At 43.5% G+C, this 18,759-nt stretch overlaps 1 protein-coding gene across 1 annotated transcript; it reads left to right on the forward strand.

Annotated features, from left to right (window-relative positions):
* The first annotated feature begins 5,237 nt into the window (after window positions 1-5,237).
* On the forward strand, window positions 5,238-18,523 carry rcor2 (REST corepressor 2). Its single transcript, XM_084924451.1, has 14 exons — window positions 5,238-5,511; window positions 8,673-8,798; window positions 10,452-10,508; window positions 11,268-11,348; window positions 11,653-11,705; window positions 11,805-11,966; window positions 12,059-12,183; window positions 12,455-12,521; window positions 12,629-12,868; window positions 13,037-13,114; window positions 13,395-13,452; window positions 15,036-15,103; window positions 15,380-15,541; window positions 16,283-18,523. Exons 2-14 carry the CDS (start codon window positions 8,675-8,677, stop codon window positions 16,628-16,630), a joined length of 1,623 nt encoding a protein of 540 aa, XP_084780577.1. The 5' UTR covers window positions 5,238-5,511; window positions 8,673-8,674; the 3' UTR covers window positions 16,631-18,523.
* The last annotated feature ends 236 nt before the right edge of the window (window positions 18,524-18,759 follow it).

Below are 18,759 nucleotides of genomic sequence, written 5' to 3' on the forward strand. Positions count from 1 at the left end.
TATAGAGGACAAGAGACTTACACAGGAAACAGAAAACAACAGAAGGGAGCATGGATGAAACTTTAACTAAACAAAACCTAATTACACTGATAAAAAGGCCATGTTGGATTTACTTGATTCAATAGTGGACATTGGTTGCACACAAACGTTTTGCTTTGGCAGAAACTTAAACAACTGAGTTAAATCAACACAACTTATTCATAGTCAATAAACCTGTGCATTTTGTGTTCATAAAGCGTGATTGAAACATGTTTAGATTAAGTAAGTTGAGCTCTTGGAATATTTTAATACTTCACAATTTTGTCATTTTATTTCAACACTATTCAACAACCCTTATCACAGTACTACTTGATTACTTAAATACTACATGTTGTCTTCATATTACATAATGTTCAACAAAGTCTAGTCATCATAAAAGTTGAATCGATCTACGACAACTAACATCCTCCTATCTTTTTCCTGGTTGCATTCACGGTGAATTTAGAATCACAAATCAACCTAAGCTAACTCTAATAACTGCATGACTTTTAACTGTGGGAGGACACCAGAATACCCAGAGAGAAACCAGTGCAAACTAGCCATATTGTGGAGTTGAACCCAGGACCTTCTTACTGTGAAACAACGGTGCTAACCACCATGTCACCAATCCAGGGTTGACAAAAGTAGGAAAGCTATGATTTCCTTGATGCAGAATTTTCTGTACGTTTTTGTCCTTGACAGGTTAAACCACATTAAAAAGCAATAGCATACACGTTGTGTGTGTGTGTAGTTGTCTGCCTCTTATAACTCTAGTGATTTTCCCGCAGTTTGAAATCTCATGTGATCTTGTTAATTTCATGAGTCCAGCAACTAACCACTCTTACTAGATTGTATCATGTCATCTCAACAGGAACAAATTAAGTTGTTGAATTTCGTACAGATCCTACATGATTTAATTACATTCAAGATAGAAACATGAAAATTTTGTGTTCAAATTACAAGGTAAACTTTTTTAATGTAACAACCACCCAATTTACTTCTTTCGGTATACCAAAAAAGGTAGAGGTGGCTGTTCGACTAGACTGAGATGGATGCCTTCCTCAAACCACGATCCAAAGCGTGCAAGACTGAAATCCCGTGCAGTGTTGCGAGATTTAACATTGCTATATCATTGACTTACTTCACTCGAACATGATATGAACAATTTAATCTACCCGCTCTGCATATTATGTAGTTTCTACACTATATAGTTACACTTAGCTGTATCTCTATTTTTTTTTTTTAAATGACAACCACCATTTTTCAACAAAAGATGCCAAAATGGCATCACTGGCTTAATGTGACTCAAAGGGATTTGTTGTGCTTGATTTGAGTTGCATCAGTTTTGGTGACGTTATAGTTAATAATTCAACAGATTTATTAGCAATAGTGCTTACTGACCCAGTGCTTTACACTGCAATTTAGGCTACAAAGCTGAATAAGTAGAAGTAAACGTGTCAATATGTACTAGAGCTTTTAAGTAAAAAATGTGCTGGACAGCTAAGGTGTAAAGTTTGAAATGAACTAAAGACTCAAAAGCAAAATTTAATTTGTCTAAAAGCAAAGTCAAAAAATGAACCAAAAGAAACCCACAATCTTCATAAGAAGCCAGAAAAAGAGAAAATTCACCTGGGAAGATACACCGATGCTATATGAAAAAGACTAAGAGGAAGGACAGGACTGTAAATACACACAGACGATACACTGGGGCTTGGAAATAAGATGGAAAGAGACAAAGTTGAAACTAATCAAGACAATCTGACAATCTGGAAATAAAATTCAATACCAGAGAATAAAAGAAAAGATGTTACCAAACTAAAACATGGAAATAAAGACAGACAGTAGATGCAAACAAGAAACCCCAGACTAAACATGACTCAGAGAAACCCTGGGGAGGAGAGAATAACAGAATCGAGGGAGAAAACAAAACGTAAAAATATTACAAACCTGAAGTGACTCACAAGACTGACAAAGCCCAAGCAGGAAGTCAAATCCTAAAGAGTGTAATAAAAAACCCAACTCAAATAAAGCAACAACAGATGTTAAGCAGAAAGTGACATACTAACAGTATTAAACAAGAATCCAGACCTCAAAAACACAACCAATCCCAGATCCCAGCTGTCACTGGGTAAACTTTAGGGTGCTTTTTTTTTTTTAGTTGAAAAAAGTCAATATTACCCCAAACCTAAGAGATTGCCTAAGAGATTGCCTGAGGCTCTTCAACTTCTAAGAGTGCATGAACAGTGGCTGGATTGTTCTGTTCTCTAAATATGCTAATATTATTAAACTGTGTGAGAGTCAAAAGCTGGCCATGATGCTTTTTGTGTGTTATTTTTTACATTTTTTTAAATTTTGGACAACTGAATTTAAGGGTTTGGATGAGTTGCACCCTTTTGCAGATTTCTAGCCTTAAGCTACAGTTTGTGACTGGTACTGGATAAACTACCTCTGAGTTAAGCTGATAAACCAAGGAGGCTAAGTCCATTTTTTCCACCTTAACAACGCTTTTGACCGTAAGAAAGGTGTCTCAAAAACTGAATGTTGTGTTTTTGTGCAGTTTTTCAATAAATTATGCCCCAAAGCAGGGATCCTGACTATCTTTGGTGACTAATTTCCACCGGCATCAGACTGGAGTTTTGCATCAGTCAATACTGACACTAAATCTGCTGAGTGCAGTCATGCTCCTAACATGGCTGATAATAGATGGCAGTGTTAGTGCTTCTGTGTGTGTCTTTTTAAGTTAATCTTGTTGTATTACAGTTTATACTAAGGCCTGGAACCTACTTGTGGGGGTTTGAGCACTACATGCTGAGTACAGAGCCTCAGGAAATTAACACCTGATCTGTGAGCAGAGAGTGCTTTACAGGGAAAAAAAAGGTAAAAGTGATGAGGCCTTGAGACAGGGCTGCATATGTATTATGCAAGAGTTCCTAATTTCTTGTGCACACGATGACATTGCAGATATACAGCAGGCCGAGCTGTGCAGCAGACACTCCAGTGATGTTATTGTCCTTTTAAACGTTTACTCAGCTTGAATTTACATACCCTGATCCATTTCTGTCGCAAACCGATGAGGCCTCATTGCATTTCACCGTGGCACTAAAACGAGCAGTAACATTCAGTGGTCCTTCGGTACAACGGCAGCTACAACCAACCTCGGCAGGAAGAATCATTTCTATTGCATCTGATTCTACACCTTGCATCTCTTGAGATCAGAGAGACTCGGGGGAGTCAAAGGAGGGATAGATGGAGGGATGGGAGTCAGGGGGAGGAGGGGGACTGAAGACTTGGGGAGATAGTAGGGGAGACACGTTTTGCCTCAATGGAAGAGAGAAGAGCACACAGACTGACAGATAGACGGGCTAGAAGGAGAAATGAGACAAGTGGAGAGCTTGGGTGTGTTTCTGTGTGTGGGGTGGGGGTGGGTGGGGGGGGGGGGAGGAGGTGGAAGAAAGAGTGAGCTAAAAAAGAGAGTAGGAGGTACACTCGGCTCTGAGAGATCGAAGAGAAACCGAGCGCGAAGAGGAGGGAAGGTGGTGGGGGGAGATGGAGTGACAAGTGGAGGGGAGGACTGAGGATGAGGAGAGGAAAGGACAGAGAGAAAAGGAGGAGGACGGGTAAGGGGAGAAGGGCTGAGGGGAGAAATATAGCAGTTGTTCATTAGTGAGGATGTGTTAGGGACTGGAGGACTGAGCACGAGGAGAGACAGTGGAGTGGAGGGGTGAGTTATGGACACTGACTAATGAGAGGAGAGGAGGGAAGGGAGACACCAGGGGAGAGGAAAGGAGGGTAGAGGAGGTGGAAAGGGTGTAAATGAGACTGGAGAGGGAGGAAGAAGAGGGAGGAAGAAGAGGAGCAGGGGAGGGGAGGGGGGGTTAGAAAAGAGCGAAGCGAAACTGATGGGGGAGGGGAAGAATTTGCACGTACGCACACACAGAGTTGAAAACTGCAAGCGACATGAGAGGGAGACACAGGGGAGAGGAAGAGGGTAACGAGGAGGCTGAAGAGAAGGAAGGAGGGGAAGGGAGAAAGACAGGAAAAGAGTCATTACTGGAAGGTAAAGGGGTGAGGAGGATGTGGAAGAGCAGAAGAGGGGAGGAAATGGAGAGAGGAAGGGGGAGAAGAAGGGAGAGGAAGAAGGAGAAAAAACAGGGAGGGGGCACAGAGAGAAGACAAGAGATGAGGGGGGAGGAGAAGGAGAATTAGGGCAGATATTTAGGAAGGAAGAGGGAGAGGGGGAGGAAGGAAGGAAGGCAGGAGAGAAAGGGGGTAAAGTAGTGAAGAAGAAACAGGAGCAAAAACAAGGAGATGGAAAAAGAGAGAGAGAGCAGCAGTGAGGAGATAAGGTGAGAAGTGAGAGGATGAAGAGGAGGAGGAAGTGGTGATGCCACAGAGAAAGAAAGAAGAGAGAAAGAGCTGGAGGAGTTTGTAACAGGCTGTTACATGTCAGCAGCAGGCACTGGTGACGGGAGCAGTGGCTTCTGTGAGAGTGTTACTGCGAAGGTTAGTGGGTTTATTCCCAGCATCAGGTGAGAGAGCTCCTGCTAAAGCTAACACTGAAACATCCCCCATTCTGCTCTCACACACACTCATCCACCTGTGAACTCACACGCGCACAGGGTCGTGCACACAAACACATCCAGGTCGCAACTCTTTGAACTGTTCTGTTTTAAATAAATAAAAACGAGCACACTGAGGCTATTCATCTGAGTCACTGTCAGTTTATGCACAAAGTAACGCACGCGCCTGAAGACACGTTCGCATACTGACGTACTCGCGCGCGCACACGCACGAACACTCGTTTCAATTGTGCTCCGCTCCTGCCCTTTTCTCCACCAAGCAAGTCTGGACAGCCTGCCTCAGTACAGAGATGCACTGAATCCCTCCGCCGACACACTGGCAAGTAGTCCCTAATTTATGGGATTTTGATAGATAGCGGATTAAGACTCTCTAACACCTATTGTTTTACAAAATGAAATACCTACACGTTTCTCTTCCATTTAAAGGCCATTAGCGATGTAATGATCAAGACGTGAATTATCAGGCAGGCATATTTAAAAGGCAAAATATTTTTAGGACAAAGATTTTAAGTATCACTGACGTGAGCACTCTTAAAAGTCAATTCACACACATGGCACATAAGGTAAAATCCAAAACCAAGACTGAGATAAAGTTAATAGTTAAGGGACTACTTCTTGTCAATCCAAACGGCTCCTAAGCTTGGGAGAGGCGAACGCATCCAAGCGGATGTCCACCTCACTTTTCTCCGGGTGTTGTCCGTCTCCCGGCGCACACGCACACTCACACACTCACAGCTTCCATCTATCCGTGCAGTTCTCTTCATTGTAGTGTGACTGTGCTCATCAATTAGGCGAGAGTTCAAGCTTTTTAGACACACTAATTGCCTTTGAGCGCTTCGGAGGGGACTGCAAGCTGCGGACAGAGGCTCGGAGAAGTTTTGGCTGCGGGGAAGCGGAGAGAAACGAAACACAGGTACAGTGTGACTATTATCTCCACTTCTAACTACTGGCGTTACTAATGTAACGCGAGGGTACTAGCCGCAAGCTAACTAGCTAACGTTAGCATCCCAGCGACCAACTAGGCTAGACTTAAATTGCACTTTGGTGATGAGGAGAGATGTCGTATATATATTTTCTAGTTTCCAGCCTTTTGGAATGACTTGGACCTTGGAAATTGCTATTTTTAGTTTAAGGACCCTAAACATACCGGCAAGTTGGGCAATTATGACATAAAGAGCGAGGTTTTTTTTTTTTTTTTTTTTTTTTTTTTTTTTTACTCCAGGGCAGCAGCAGACAGTAGCGTTGGTAGTAACAGCAGCGTACGCGTGGGGAAAACAAAAGGACTTCAAAATGAGACACAGCGTACAGATGACTGTACAACGAAGCTGTTAAAAATATTGATTTTTTTTAAAGCTAGTAAACGTGACTCAAATTTGAGAAACACCCGGTGCGAGTCCGTCATCTCTTTTTATTTTTATTTTTAGTGGTGGGATCTCAGGATTTAACAGATTATAAAACACAGTCCGCCTATTACAATGTTAACTTTAACATGTAATGTCCCCCCGCTTTAAGGTCACCCTGTGCTGACTCTTGCGAGCCATGAGCACCTGACTAGTCACTGTAGGAGTACTATTGTTTTTCCTTTTACCACTGTGAGTCAAAAAGTGTTCATCATCAGACTACCCACTTAAAAATTGCGGTGAAGAACCTAAATAGATTTTAGACATATTACCCAAAACTAAACGATCGAATTGCTCGTGGTATTGTTCACTGTAGTGCAAAGCATATCTGATGACCGAATATTGTGTTTAAAGTGAGGAAAAGTTTAGAAATCTCGCCATATGAGGGAAAAGGATGTAGAACAGGAAACCCTGCATGTAATCGCCTAGTTGAGTATTATGTATTACTACGAGTATCCCTGTCGAGGTTATCAGTTAATATGTTGTAGTTACAGCTCTCGTTCTTGAAACGGTAGATAAATCTGCCAGTGATTGAGGCTACCGCGATAGAGGCTACCACAACACTCCCCCCACCCCCTTCCACCACGAAACTCGCTGAAAGTGAAGCGGGGCGGTCTCACGCAGCCAGTTCTTTTGTAAATAAGTAAACTTGAGTATATCGGCAAAGACGAAGGGATGTGTTGAAGGTGGCGATATATCTAGTGAAGCCGGACGGGGGGCAGCCGCTGTAGTTTCTGAGGCCACCGGGAACAGCGATAGACAAAGACCACCAGAGAGCTTCAGACACTTGTATTGTCTGCTCGGAGTTTGGTGTGTATGGTTTTTAATCTCGAGGATCGTGAGGGTTGCGACTCGTTTCCCCGCAGAGGCTTGACTGGCTCAGTATGTTGTGCGGTGGTGGTGATGTGTATGCCGGGGTACAGTACCACATCGGTCACCCAACTTCGCGTCCATGCTTTGTTCTGGCCGCGGTTCAAGTTGACAAGTGAAGTTGCGGGTGAGATGGTGAATGAAAGCACGCGCACGTTTGCACTGGGACTCGTGCCCGGTGTCGCCAGTCATTGTTTTAGGGGCTCTTATCGTTTGCGCTTGAGGAGGAAGGAGGAGTTTAGATAGGCTACTTTCTGCAATATTTCATTGGCCCAGAGATGTAGAGACATCGAGAAGACGACAAATATCATGTAATAGTATAGCAATGGCTGTGGATCACACTTCGTCTCTTAGAGGAGGGTCTTATTTATTTATTTGTTTGTAGATGTTTCTTCTCATCAGCGATTATATTCTTTGTTTACTGATGTTGACGTAGATCCCCACTGAACAGGTTTTACCTTTGCTTTGCCTTTGCTGTTGGAGGGGCTCATGTAATGGATTTCTCTTTATGTGTGATTACTTGCACTGTAGCAACCAGCGCCTTTCTGCACCAGCAGATGGGTGGTGTACTGGTATCAGCCAACAGCAGCCTTGTTGACTGATAGTAAAATTTGCATCTCGGTGGATAATATTTACTTGTTGTGTCAAATCAGTTTTTTAAATGTCTATTTGCATCCTTGTAGCAAAAATAAGATGCATAAAAGTTATAAAAAATAAACAAATATGTAAAATATTGGTACCAGCTATTATCAGCCTAACAAATAAGGGATCGGTATTGATATCAGTATTTTGTGCCAGTATTGAACTAAAATTTGGTTCACCCTTTTTTCTGTTTCTTTTTTTTCTACATAGACAAAAAGGTAGGACCACATCTAGTTAATTACTCACTCATCTAATCATTATTTGTTGGATTAAAGAAAGCTACTGTCAGCTTCTTCTTTGTCACAAGGTGTTGACACAGCAGGTAGCTCTGGATGTTTGATTTGGCAGAGTTTTACAGCGGACTTTCTAAAAGGATTTGTTTTGTAAATGGCTCTAAAAATGTGACTTGTTAAACTTTTAGCTGAGAAATACTTGATTATGTTAACTGCAATCAAAATGATTTGATCAATTGCTTATTATTATTTATCTTTAATATTATTATTTATTTGAGCGTCATAAAGAAATTGTCAGATTTTGGTCCAGAGCTCAGTGTCGTGTCCTTGATGGCTCTTACAGAGCGACTGCGGTGAGATAACAGATGTTCATTTGGGAAAAAATGGGATGTTGACATGTCACTTGAACTGTAAACAATGGGTAAAATTGGCCTCTGTTCTGTTTGTTTGTGGGTATTGCTCCACCCAGACAAGAAGACATCTTTAATCAGCTGGAGTGACAAAGGAAGACTCCAGTTAATCAGTCTGGCTCTTTTGTTGAAGATGAAGTTGTTCCTGTTGATTTAGTCGGGATTTGCTCTTGATAAGTCAGAACCTGAGCCGAAAACTTGCATTTAGAGATTTAATCGTAAGTAGTTGAGGTCTTGAATGAGTTCTTGTATAGAAAGCTGCTTTTTGGAAAATAAACTCAGCTCCAGGTAGATAATGGGATTCCCTCCAAGGTAGCAACATAAGGGCCCATTTTACTTTACAAGCGTGAGTTGGTTTTTATAGGGTTGCAAGTGGAAACAAATAGCAGCCAGTGCACTAATGAGACAAGGCATAACTCATAGTTTAATAGGAGATTGAATCGCTTAGGGCAGAAATGTTGATGAATGGTGGATTTTTAACTAGTGACATGTTATGTGTGTGTGTCTGTGTGTGTGCAGTCATGCCCTCAGTGATGGAGCGCTCGGGGGCTGGGGTCCTGTCCAGGAGCAGAGCCAAAACCGTAACCAACGGGAATAGCCAGCCACACTCCGAGGAGGAGAGCAGCGATGAAGAGCATGCTCACGGTACACACGTACACACTTTTCGTTAGTGTTTGATTTATCAGATATCACGGTAAACGTTCTAACATGGAGCATTACAAAGTGTACCTACATCTGATACTTGCAGGCATTTTCCTGCCAGCTGTTCCTGTTGCATGCATTGCACTGCTGCAGTGCTCTCTGTCATCCCCTCTCTTCATCCTTGTCCTCTGCCCACATACGTCTCTCCTTCCTCCATTCTCTCTGCTCTGCTCTTTGAGGAGCCCATTTTAAGATAAGAAATGGCAGTTTTACACAACTAGTTTTCCTCTCTGTTACCTTTCTTCCCTCCTCTGTTCCTTCTATCAAGCATCCTTCTTCTTTATCATGCTCCTTCTGGCTCCATTCATTTCACCCATCTGCTCATGTTTCTATCATCCCCTTCTCCTCCCTTCCTGTCCTCTGTCCCAGAGGAACCTGTAATCTGTCTCTTCCTCCTTCAGGTTTGCTTCCCTGCATTTCTCACAGTCTCTCTTCACTCCTCGCTTTCCACATTCTCCAGCTTCCTAGTTTCCTGCTAGCTTTACCGCAGCGATAATTACCTGATGTCTGCCACCCATCGACGCTCTACCCGCTCGTCTTCGTCGGGTGGTGAACAATATCAAAATGTTAAATGGCATTTCTGGATTATCTTATTTATTGTTTTTACTTATTTATTAATGGAAGTTGTAGTTTTTCTTTATTTAAATGTTTTCTTCATATACCAGTGTTTTCCCCCACTTGTTTTTTACTGTATTTTTACAAATGTAGTACAGTTTTGTTCTAATGGGTAATTAGAAAATATGTAGCTGACCTTATTATGCACCAATAGATTAATACATAATAAAATAAACAATAGATGCATTTAAAAACAAATTGGTTTGTTTTGAACATTAAGACTATATTTAAAAGTTAGATTTAGCCTGTGTGTCTAAAAAATGAAACAAATACAAAAATGCCTGAATGAATTCTTTCTACTGCCCTGAAGGGGGGGTGACTCTTCTATGCCAAAAAGACACCTGGTTGTATGGAAGTTTATGCGAAAAGAGAAGTTCAGATTCCTCAGTAAACACGTTCTGAATGAATTTATGGTTACAGATGCTAGTTTGAAGTTTTAGTGACGACTGCGTGATGTTAGACACCTTGACCAGGAGGCATCTTTTGTGAGATACCTGAAGCACTCTCCAATGACTGAGCTCCTCCTGTAAGGGAGAGCCCAGCCATCCTTTACATAAAGCTCATTTCCACCGTTTGTATTTGCGATCTCATTCTTTTGGTCAATACCCAGAGCTCGTGACTTAGATGGGAGTAGGGACGTAGATTGGCCAGTAAATCAAGAGGTTTGCATTTATGTTCAGGTCTTTTCTTCACCACAAAGGACCGGTGCAGTCTGCATCATTACACTTGTGGCCCAGATTCATGTGTCAATCTCATACTCCCCTCTCCCCTCAGTCGTGAACAAGACCCCGAGATATCTAAACTCCTCCAATATGACTATTTTATTAATTTTATTTTTCTCTTAATACCTCACTTGTTACTGTGGTGTGATCCACTTTGTTTAGTTTTGCAACTTGGAACCTTTTCTGGTGTGTTACACAAATGTTTTTGCCCTGCATTGCAGCTCTTGAAATATAAACTTATGTACGCTTGTCTCTGCAGACAGCATGATCAGAGTGGGAGGAGACTACCAGGCTCAGATCCCAGAGTTCAAACCAGGTAAGCTGGGAGGGAGAAAAGCACAACAAAAGGAGACGACAGAGGGCATTAAAATTGACGATAAAAAGAGAGAGAGGGAGGGAATGACCTCTGAGTCTCCTGTTGGGAGGAGACATAGAGGTTGAAGAGAAGTGGGTGAGGAGACTACGGATGAATGCAGATTAGTAGAGGAGTGAAGGTCAAAAAGAGTCATTTTACAATAGAACAAAAAACAGGAAAATGAAAAGAAGGCTGGAGGGGAAAACGAGGAGCTGTTTTCATCTTTGTCCAGTAATGCAGACGTCAGAGTGACGCTTATTTGTCAGCGTTTCAGTGTTATTGAATGCAAAATCAAAAGGTTCAAAAACATTAAGTGTCCTCCATGAAAGAGCCCTGTTGCTTTGCTTGAGTAGATGAAAAATGTTTTGATGCTGAGGAAACAGTCGTCATAACCTTCACGGAGGAACGGCAGCATGCTTCAACAGCTTGTACCAAAGAAGGGGACAAGCAGGCAAACCAGCATAATCTGTTTTACTGAGTGCACAAATGTTGACTTCCCAAAGAGTTCAGCTGATGAAGAGGGAGCTTTAGCCAGATGGAAACATGCAAAGATGGGTAGATGGATAAGAAAAGAGAGATGCTGGGGATTGAGAGAGCTTAAGTGGTGGATAGGAGGGACATGGAGGTGACATGAACGAGTAAAAGAGGGATTGACAAATATGTATAACCTCAAAGTGTGGATTTAAGTGTTCGCTTTGTGTTATTTGTTTCCATTTTCAGACAGCCCAGCCCGCTACAGTGAGAAGGACCAGAGGAGCATGTTGGTCTGGTGTCCCAACAGCCAGCTCTCTGATGCTATGTGTAAGCTCCACACACCTGCCTTACCTTGTATTCATGTGTGCGAGCTAAAAAACTTGACCTTCAGTTTAATGGATATATGCTGACTGGAGGGTGGCAATTAAAACTCTCGACTGTCTCTTCCTGTGCACTTATGTTCTTTCTCTCTCTTGCCCTTTCCCTCTTCATCTCTCGGTTTTCTGTTATTAAACAGAAAACAGAGAGAAACCTATTCATTTTTTTAGTCTTCTCTTCATTCTCCTTCACCATCTTTAGATTATTATGTATTATTTTAACAGTTTTTCTGGGTGTTTCTGTCTTCTTCCAGTGGACGAGTACATCCTCATGGCTAAGGAGAAACACGGATACAACATGGAGCAGGTAAGGGCAGTGCATCAGAGACAAAAGCTCAGATGTTTATATTTGTTTCTGTCTTCTGACCTAAACTTTTCCTGGTTTCCTGACTTTTGGCTCCATCAGGCTCTGGGCATGTTATTATGGCACAAACACGACGTGGAGCGCTCACTGGCCGACCTGGCAAACTTCACCCCCTTCCCAGATGAGTGGACAGTTGAAGATAAAGTGCTGTTCGAGCAGGCCTTCAGCTTCCACGGCAAGAGCTTCCACCGCATCCAGCAGATGGTGCGTGACTGAGAGAGACACACATGCACTTACCACCCTAAATATTTAAAACAAGTGATGAAAAGTAAATTTTCTTTTTTGTGTGTTTGTAGCTTCCAGACAAGCTGATCTCCAGCCTGGTAAAGTACTACTACAGCTGGAAGAAGACCAGAACCAGGACATCAGTCATGGACCGACAGGCCAGGAGGCTGATCAACAAGAGAGAGAAAGATGACAGGTTTGAGATGCCTTCACCAATCGTGGAGAAACAACTGCTCACCTGAGATCTGACATTTGGAGAACTTTTTTGTTAAATGACACTCAGTGAGCGCGGCATCCTGGGAAAGTAGGCTCATGAATATAAATAAGACAGGCTGATATTATTTCTTGTCTTTTCAGCTGACATTTTAGAGCATTTCAGACGTGTGTTTGATGAAATTTCAGCAATAAAACAGCACGAAGTTTAAGCACTGGTGTGCTTTGTGTAATTTATGTTTTTTGTCTTGCAGTAATGATGAGATTGAAGAAGGAGAGCAGGCCAGTGACAGTGATTTTGAAATTGATGCCAAGAAAGAGGTGAGAAAGTGTGTGTGTGTGTGCACATTCAGAGAAACAACTTCTGTGAGGTGAGGACCGAGCTGCCTTGACACTTGAATGATATTTGTGATTCGATGTGCACACAGGCGGCAAAACAGACCGCGAGCAGCACCAGCTCTGACAAAGCCACGCCCAGCCGCTCCGGTCCAGTGAAGAAGGAGAACATCGGAGCTCAGTACAGACACCACCCGCTCAGAGCCCGCCGCAGGCCACCCAAAGGCATGCACCTGGAGCAGGCGGACATCATGTCTCTGTCGGCCTCTCACGATGCTGGAGTTCTAACCATTCGCCAGCTGGACACACAGCTGGTTTCGCTCAAGAGACAGGTGCCAGGGTTTTCAGTGTGGATTTAATGATGTCTTTGGTCATCAGATTATAAATGCAAAGAGTAAATGCACATGAATGTTCTCAAAGCAGATTTTAGCTACAAAAACTACCACTCGGTGCTACCAGCTAAAAAATAACCCTACCTCACTGTCCCTCCTCTGTCTCAGGTCCAGTCTATCAAACAGAACAACAGCAGTTTTAAGCAGAGCCTAGCTGAAGGTGTTGATGGCTCCAGACCTACAGACGTAAGTCTTGAAACTCTCCTCTCTATGCCCTTTCCCTCCTTTCCATATCCCTTATTTACTGCCTCATTTCTTGCCTGTATTCAATTTTCTCCTCCCCTGATCTCGCTCCAGTTTGTTCCCTTCCTCAACTCCCTCCAGACAGTATTTCACCCCTCGTGGGACTGACTCTAGTCTTAACCTGCTCATTGCTCTCTTACTGCCATCTTCCTCCCTCTCTCCCCCCCTTGTTTCCTACCACCTACCTCACTCTCATTCTAATCTCTAGTTCTTTCTCTCCTAGCCTGCCCCTAAGATGAACTCTCGTTGGACCACAGAGGAGCAGCTCCTTGCAGTGCAGGGTGAGTAAAGGCTGTAGCCTCCTCTTCCTCCCTCTCCAAGAGGCACCTCTTGTCGTCAGCTCTCCTCTACCTGCCTCCCATTCACAGCCAGATGTCTTATTAGACGTTCATATTGATATTCTGCACACACAGGGGCTGCATGTACTCATGTGTTGGTACGGTACAAGCTCCTCGATTATTTCTCCAGGAGCTACTTTTGGATATTTTTTGGAGTTTTTGTCTTCAGGGATGGTAATGTTTAGAAAGCTTAATTTTGCCCCTAAAAGAGATATTTTTTTTATTTTGACATGAAAAGAGACGAAGTCCTATTGTGAAGCCTCTGGGTGTATTTGCCCTCATTATATTAGTTCTTTTGAAGACAAACATGAGTATGGGGTGATCTGACTGTGAGTGAAGCACTTACAAAAACGTATCATTAGCTCATTCCCAAAGTGAGGGCCGAGGCCCCCTGGTGGATCGCAGTAATAACAGAAATTCAATTTGAAATTAGTGGTAATAGGAGGTAGTTGGGTTGTGATATTACTCATTACTCTACCCTGTGTTGAAGTCTTTGTCCCAGTGACAGGAGGGTCACACATTGACCTCAACACTTTGCATATAATATAATAATATTAGCCATGTATAGCCAACCGCCTGCACTGTTTGATTTTCAATAAAATTTCCTAGGAAATGCTTCACTTCTGTTTTGTATTTTGATTAGCATGAAGATTTAGGATTGGGTGGGCCTAGTGGGAATTTCTGGTTTTTAAGTGGGCTGCACCACTCTTGACTTTGGGAATGGTTGTCCTAATTAATCTATAGTTTTGTCCTTGATGGAGACCATAACTTACAAAATTAATGTAATTTTATTTGGTATGAAACAAGCATTTGAGCTCAGAAACTCATTAAGAAAGTGCTCACTGAGGTCAAAGCGCAAGGGAACCAGGGACTGTTTCCCAGTATACCTCTAAGACCTAAAATGCCTTTTTTGCCCATAGATGAGTCCTCCTGCTGGTCATTAGACAGAATGCAAATTTAAGGCACTTCTAATCTACTCCGTTCTGACGTTTAACTCCATCACCAGTATACAGTCTATAGGGGGAGAGCCCTGTTTGTTTCAGTTTTTCATGACACGATGGAGCTACAGAGTGAGGTTGGACTGGAAAGTGCCGTAAACATCAGGTCTGTTCATGTGCGTGTGCATTACTTCAGCTTTAAAAGCGAGCATGAGGAGAGAAAAGACTGAAGTTATTAGGAGCGTATCAGCCACAAAAGTGGAAGGTAAAATTAGCAGCTGCAGCCCGTGTGCCTTTGAGCAAAACCTGTACCTCCATGTAGTACAGCTGCTCCAACAGAAAAAACAAAACAAAAACCCTGAAAGTGTGCAGTGAAGCAGGTCAGGGCGGGAAAAGAGCAGGTGCACTGAGCCAGCTGAGCTCAGATGGAGGTTAACTGTAAACATGCTCACCATACGTGACTCTTCCTGTCCCTCCTCTCACATCCTCTGCCACACACCCCTCACTGAGCGAGAGGAAGCTGGCTGCTTTTGATTGCTATATGCTGCTTGGTACAGGCAGGACATTAACCCGACTTCTCTTTTCCAGCTATCCGGCGTTATGGTAAAGACTTCACCGCCATCGCTGAAGTGATCGGGACTAAGACTCCGGCTCAGGTGAGCTTCCTCTTTCTCACATGTTGAAAGTGTGTGAAGACCACCTCTCGTCTTATTCTGACCTCACCCAGCAGTGCACTTGAGCGAGCTGCCTATCAGCTTTCCATTTTCCCTTTCATCCTCCGCCTAACGGTTTCCCCTATAGGATCTCTGTAATCTCCATTATCCCTGCTTTCATTTGTCTTCTCCCCTCTAACGTCCGCCTCTGTGTCCTTGAGATCGACATCACTTTGTCCTCATTCTCTTCCTCGCCAACTCTCCATCTCTCTTGCTCAGGTGAGCTCGTTCTTCGTGAGCTACCGGCGCCGCTTCAACCTAGACGAAGTGCTAAGGGAGTGGGCGGCGGAGCAAGTGGCCACCAGCCGAGACCAGAGAGACCCCAGGAGGAGTGGTGAGGAGATGGCAACGGCTACAGATGGCGGCGTAGAGGAGGAGGAGGTGAGAACAGTTAATACCCAAGAGGTGCCTGTAAGAGTTTCTGATTTTGTTGTCACGTGAAATCTGTTTAAGAGAAGTTTTACATGAAACTGAAGCAGGTTGTAAGAATATTATTTGCATTTAATATAAAGCTGTCAGCATGTGAGTGCTGCAGGCTGTACTGAAACCTTCCATGAAACAAACTCATTTGTAAATGAATCTGTACACCTTCTGCTTTTTAATAAAGGATTAAACACACGACAAAGGCTGTAAACAGATTTGTATCTCTGTAAATAATTATTAGTTTGATGGAACTACTTTCAGCTGTGGATTAACACGTGTGCTGCAGGAGAGCACATGACTGAGTGTAGGACATGCAGCAGCATGTTAAAGCAACATGTAGCTTCAGTAATATTTGGAAGTAGTAGGACTGGGAGCTTTGCCATCTCCACCAACCCTGTCCTGTGTCTCACTGACAGATTTAAAACGGACAGACCTCGTAATGCAACTTTGAGTGATTCACAGTTCAAACTCATCCCTATGTATCTCACACTGGTTGTCGGTGTAGCCCCTCTATCCGACCCACCAGCAGGTGGGCGGGGCCTCTGTGCTCACAGACAGCAAACAGCCAAAAGTAGAAGAAACGCAGCATCCGATCGCAAAACGTAAAGTTTTTATCTGCCCACTGCTTTTTTTCCTCTCTACATCCTGTTTGCACCTCCTCCTGACGCTCCTCCATCGTTCTCTTTCCTCCCCCTTCAGGTCAAAATGGAGGACCCCCCCTCAGACGCCACAGGCAGCTCCTCTCCCCCCTCCTCCGCTCACGCCCCGTCCTCTTTCTCCCAGCCTCCCCCGCTGCTGCGTCCAGCTCCTCCTTCAGCACCCCCGAGCCTCCTCCGTCAGCCGCCTCCTCTTCAGACGCGCCCGCTTCAGAACAGAGCTCCCCACAACCACCCCCCACCGCCGCTCATCCGGCCCGCAGTGACCGCCACCACCACCTCCTCCGGGAGTCTCAGGGGTTCTCCTCCCACCTCGTCCTCTTCCTCCGCTGCAGTTCAGATGCCTCCATCACTGGTCGGGCTTAAAGTGGAGCAGCCCAACTCACACTGATAGACACACGCAGCAGTAGGAGTAGACACAGACACGCGCACACACATAAAAAAAACACACAAACACAAAGCTTCTCTTCCTTCACCCTGGGACCATCACATGACCACATCATCAAATGACACGCTCAGGTCCCCAGTGTGACATCAATCGTCATTAGTGACGTGAAGCTCCTTTACTGTACTGACAAACACCTACCTCCAACACAGTCCTCTAACACACACACACAGAGCTAGGAACTCCAAACACTACCTGCACACAACACACAGAAGAGACACTGGATCATGAAGCCGTTAAAGAAAGCCACAACCACAAGAGTGCAAATCCACCTGCACGTCTCCATGGCAACTCTCGAACATCTGGAGGACTGTGGATGAACACTATGTATATCTATATGCTGTAGTTGCATCGGTCTAGTCATCCACACAACCATCAGGAGAAAGAAAAGGAATAAATGAGGGAAAGAGGAAGAGTGGCCCACAGCTGAGCCAGACGTGCTGCTCCTGAGAGGGCGTCTACGTCACACGCAGCATTTTGTTTTTCTTCTTTCAGATTTAGACCCTCAAAGGGGAGCAGAGGTACTTTTGCAAAAGCTTTGTGATCAAAGCTGATTCTTTTATTTTGGTTTTGAATTGATTCTTTTCGTTCTGCGTTGGGCGAAATCTTCCCTCATAGCCATGTATTGCTAGTATTAACTGGAGTGGTGTTTTGGTTTTGGTTTTTTTTTTGGTTCAACTAGAATTTTAAAGGTGTGCCTGAGGTAGGCAGTTAGTTACTGTAAGTAGATTAGATGGTGTACTTTGATTACTGAGCGTAAAGGAGAAAAACAGCCTGTTAACATGCTCGGTCTCACGTTTCTGGAGCTGTTCATTGGCTCAGTGTTCAAATCTTGTTACTTTGGAGGAATATTTGAAGTGATCAATCCCCAACATCTGCAGTGCAGCTCTAAACATCAGTCTGTGATGTTTCAATAATGGTGTTAATATTCTCTAAATAAGTGATATTTGATCTTTGACATCCGCGCCTGCCAAAGTGTATTGTTGCTTTAAACGCAGAGCGTCAGAGAGGAGTCTGACATTTTACAATGGTTGTATTGTTTCTTACACAGGAAGAGTTTGACATTTTTGGAAACACTCGTTTGTGCTCTCGCAGGGTCTCAGTCTCCGAGCGGCAGCCTTGATTACCACTTCAGAGTGGTATCTCTCTGCACTCGTCAAAATGCCAAACCAGTCATTTAAACCCAAAATAGAGCAAGTTGCGACTTTCAGTTAGTGTGTCTGAGTAATTTATAGAAGTGACTTTACGTTCCCCCCCAAGTCCAGATAAGGCAGCCTCGAGTCCTGTGCTGTCCTGGCGCAGAGGTCAAAGGAGATCTGGAAGACATCTTTGCTGCAGCGTCAGCCACTTGATTCATTTATCCAATAAACTGAGTGCTTCTGAGTTGTGCAACAGTGCAGTTTTCTGTTCATGGCTAGTGCTTCCAAAAGTGATGGTATGGCACAACCTGATGAACAAATGCAGATGATTGAAGCATCTGTCTGGATGACCTTTGTTGTTTATTTCTGTTGCTAGTCTTGTCCAGCTGTCTGCATCGCTGCCTTTTTATGCAGATCTGAGGTCAGTGGTTAAGCTTCCTTAAACTGTGAAGTGTTGCCCCAAGCATAGCCTCAAATCACCTACTTTTGTTAGCAGAGGCCTTCAGGGTTCAGTTGAGGAGGAATTCAACTGCATCGCTACGTTTGGCTTTAATAGAAGTTTTGCCTTTTTCACCTGTTTTGTTTGTTCCTCCAAAAAACCCTGCTTGTGTGTACTGTATGTACCAAGGTGTTTACATTGTGGAAACTGAACTGTGTTTGAGGCGTTTTTTCTTTTGAATAAACAAATGACCAAATTCTTCATGATGTTGGTTTTTGAAGACATTTCTCCAGCTAAGCTATATTTTCTGTCATAGACAGTCATTTTATTCATATTGAACTATTTGTTAACGCAAATCAGTGCATTTAGGCATGTTCAAGAAGTCCTGCTGAAGTTCAAACAGAATGGTGAAGGAAGGTGATTTAAGTAACTTTGAATGTGGCATGCTTTTGGTTCCAGACGGGACTGTCTGAGTGTTACAAAAAAAAAATACTGCT

The sequence above is a fragment of the Perissodus microlepis genome, chromosome 3 (assembly GCF_051167445.1).
Source record: "Perissodus microlepis isolate ML-2025 ecotype Zambia chromosome 3, ASM5116744v1, whole genome shotgun sequence".
Taxonomy (NCBI): domain Eukaryota; kingdom Metazoa; phylum Chordata; class Actinopteri; order Cichliformes; family Cichlidae; genus Perissodus; species Perissodus microlepis.

What these genes read in the sequence shown, in the direction of transcription:
- rcor2 (XM_084924451.1), top strand. Translation starts at nt 8,675, where the DNA reads ATGCCCTCAGTGATGGAGCGCTCGGGGGCTGGGGTCCTGTCCAGGAGC. An exon ending in AAATTGATGCCAAGAAAGAG is followed by an intron (nt 12,522 to 12,628) that starts GTGAGAAAGTGT and finishes ATGTGCACACAG; the next exon opens with GCGGCAAAACAGACCGCGAG. An exon ending in TGGTTTCGCTCAAGAGACAG is followed by an intron (nt 12,869 to 13,036) that starts GTGCCAGGGTTT and finishes CCTCTGTCTCAG; the next exon opens with GTCCAGTCTATCAAACAGAA.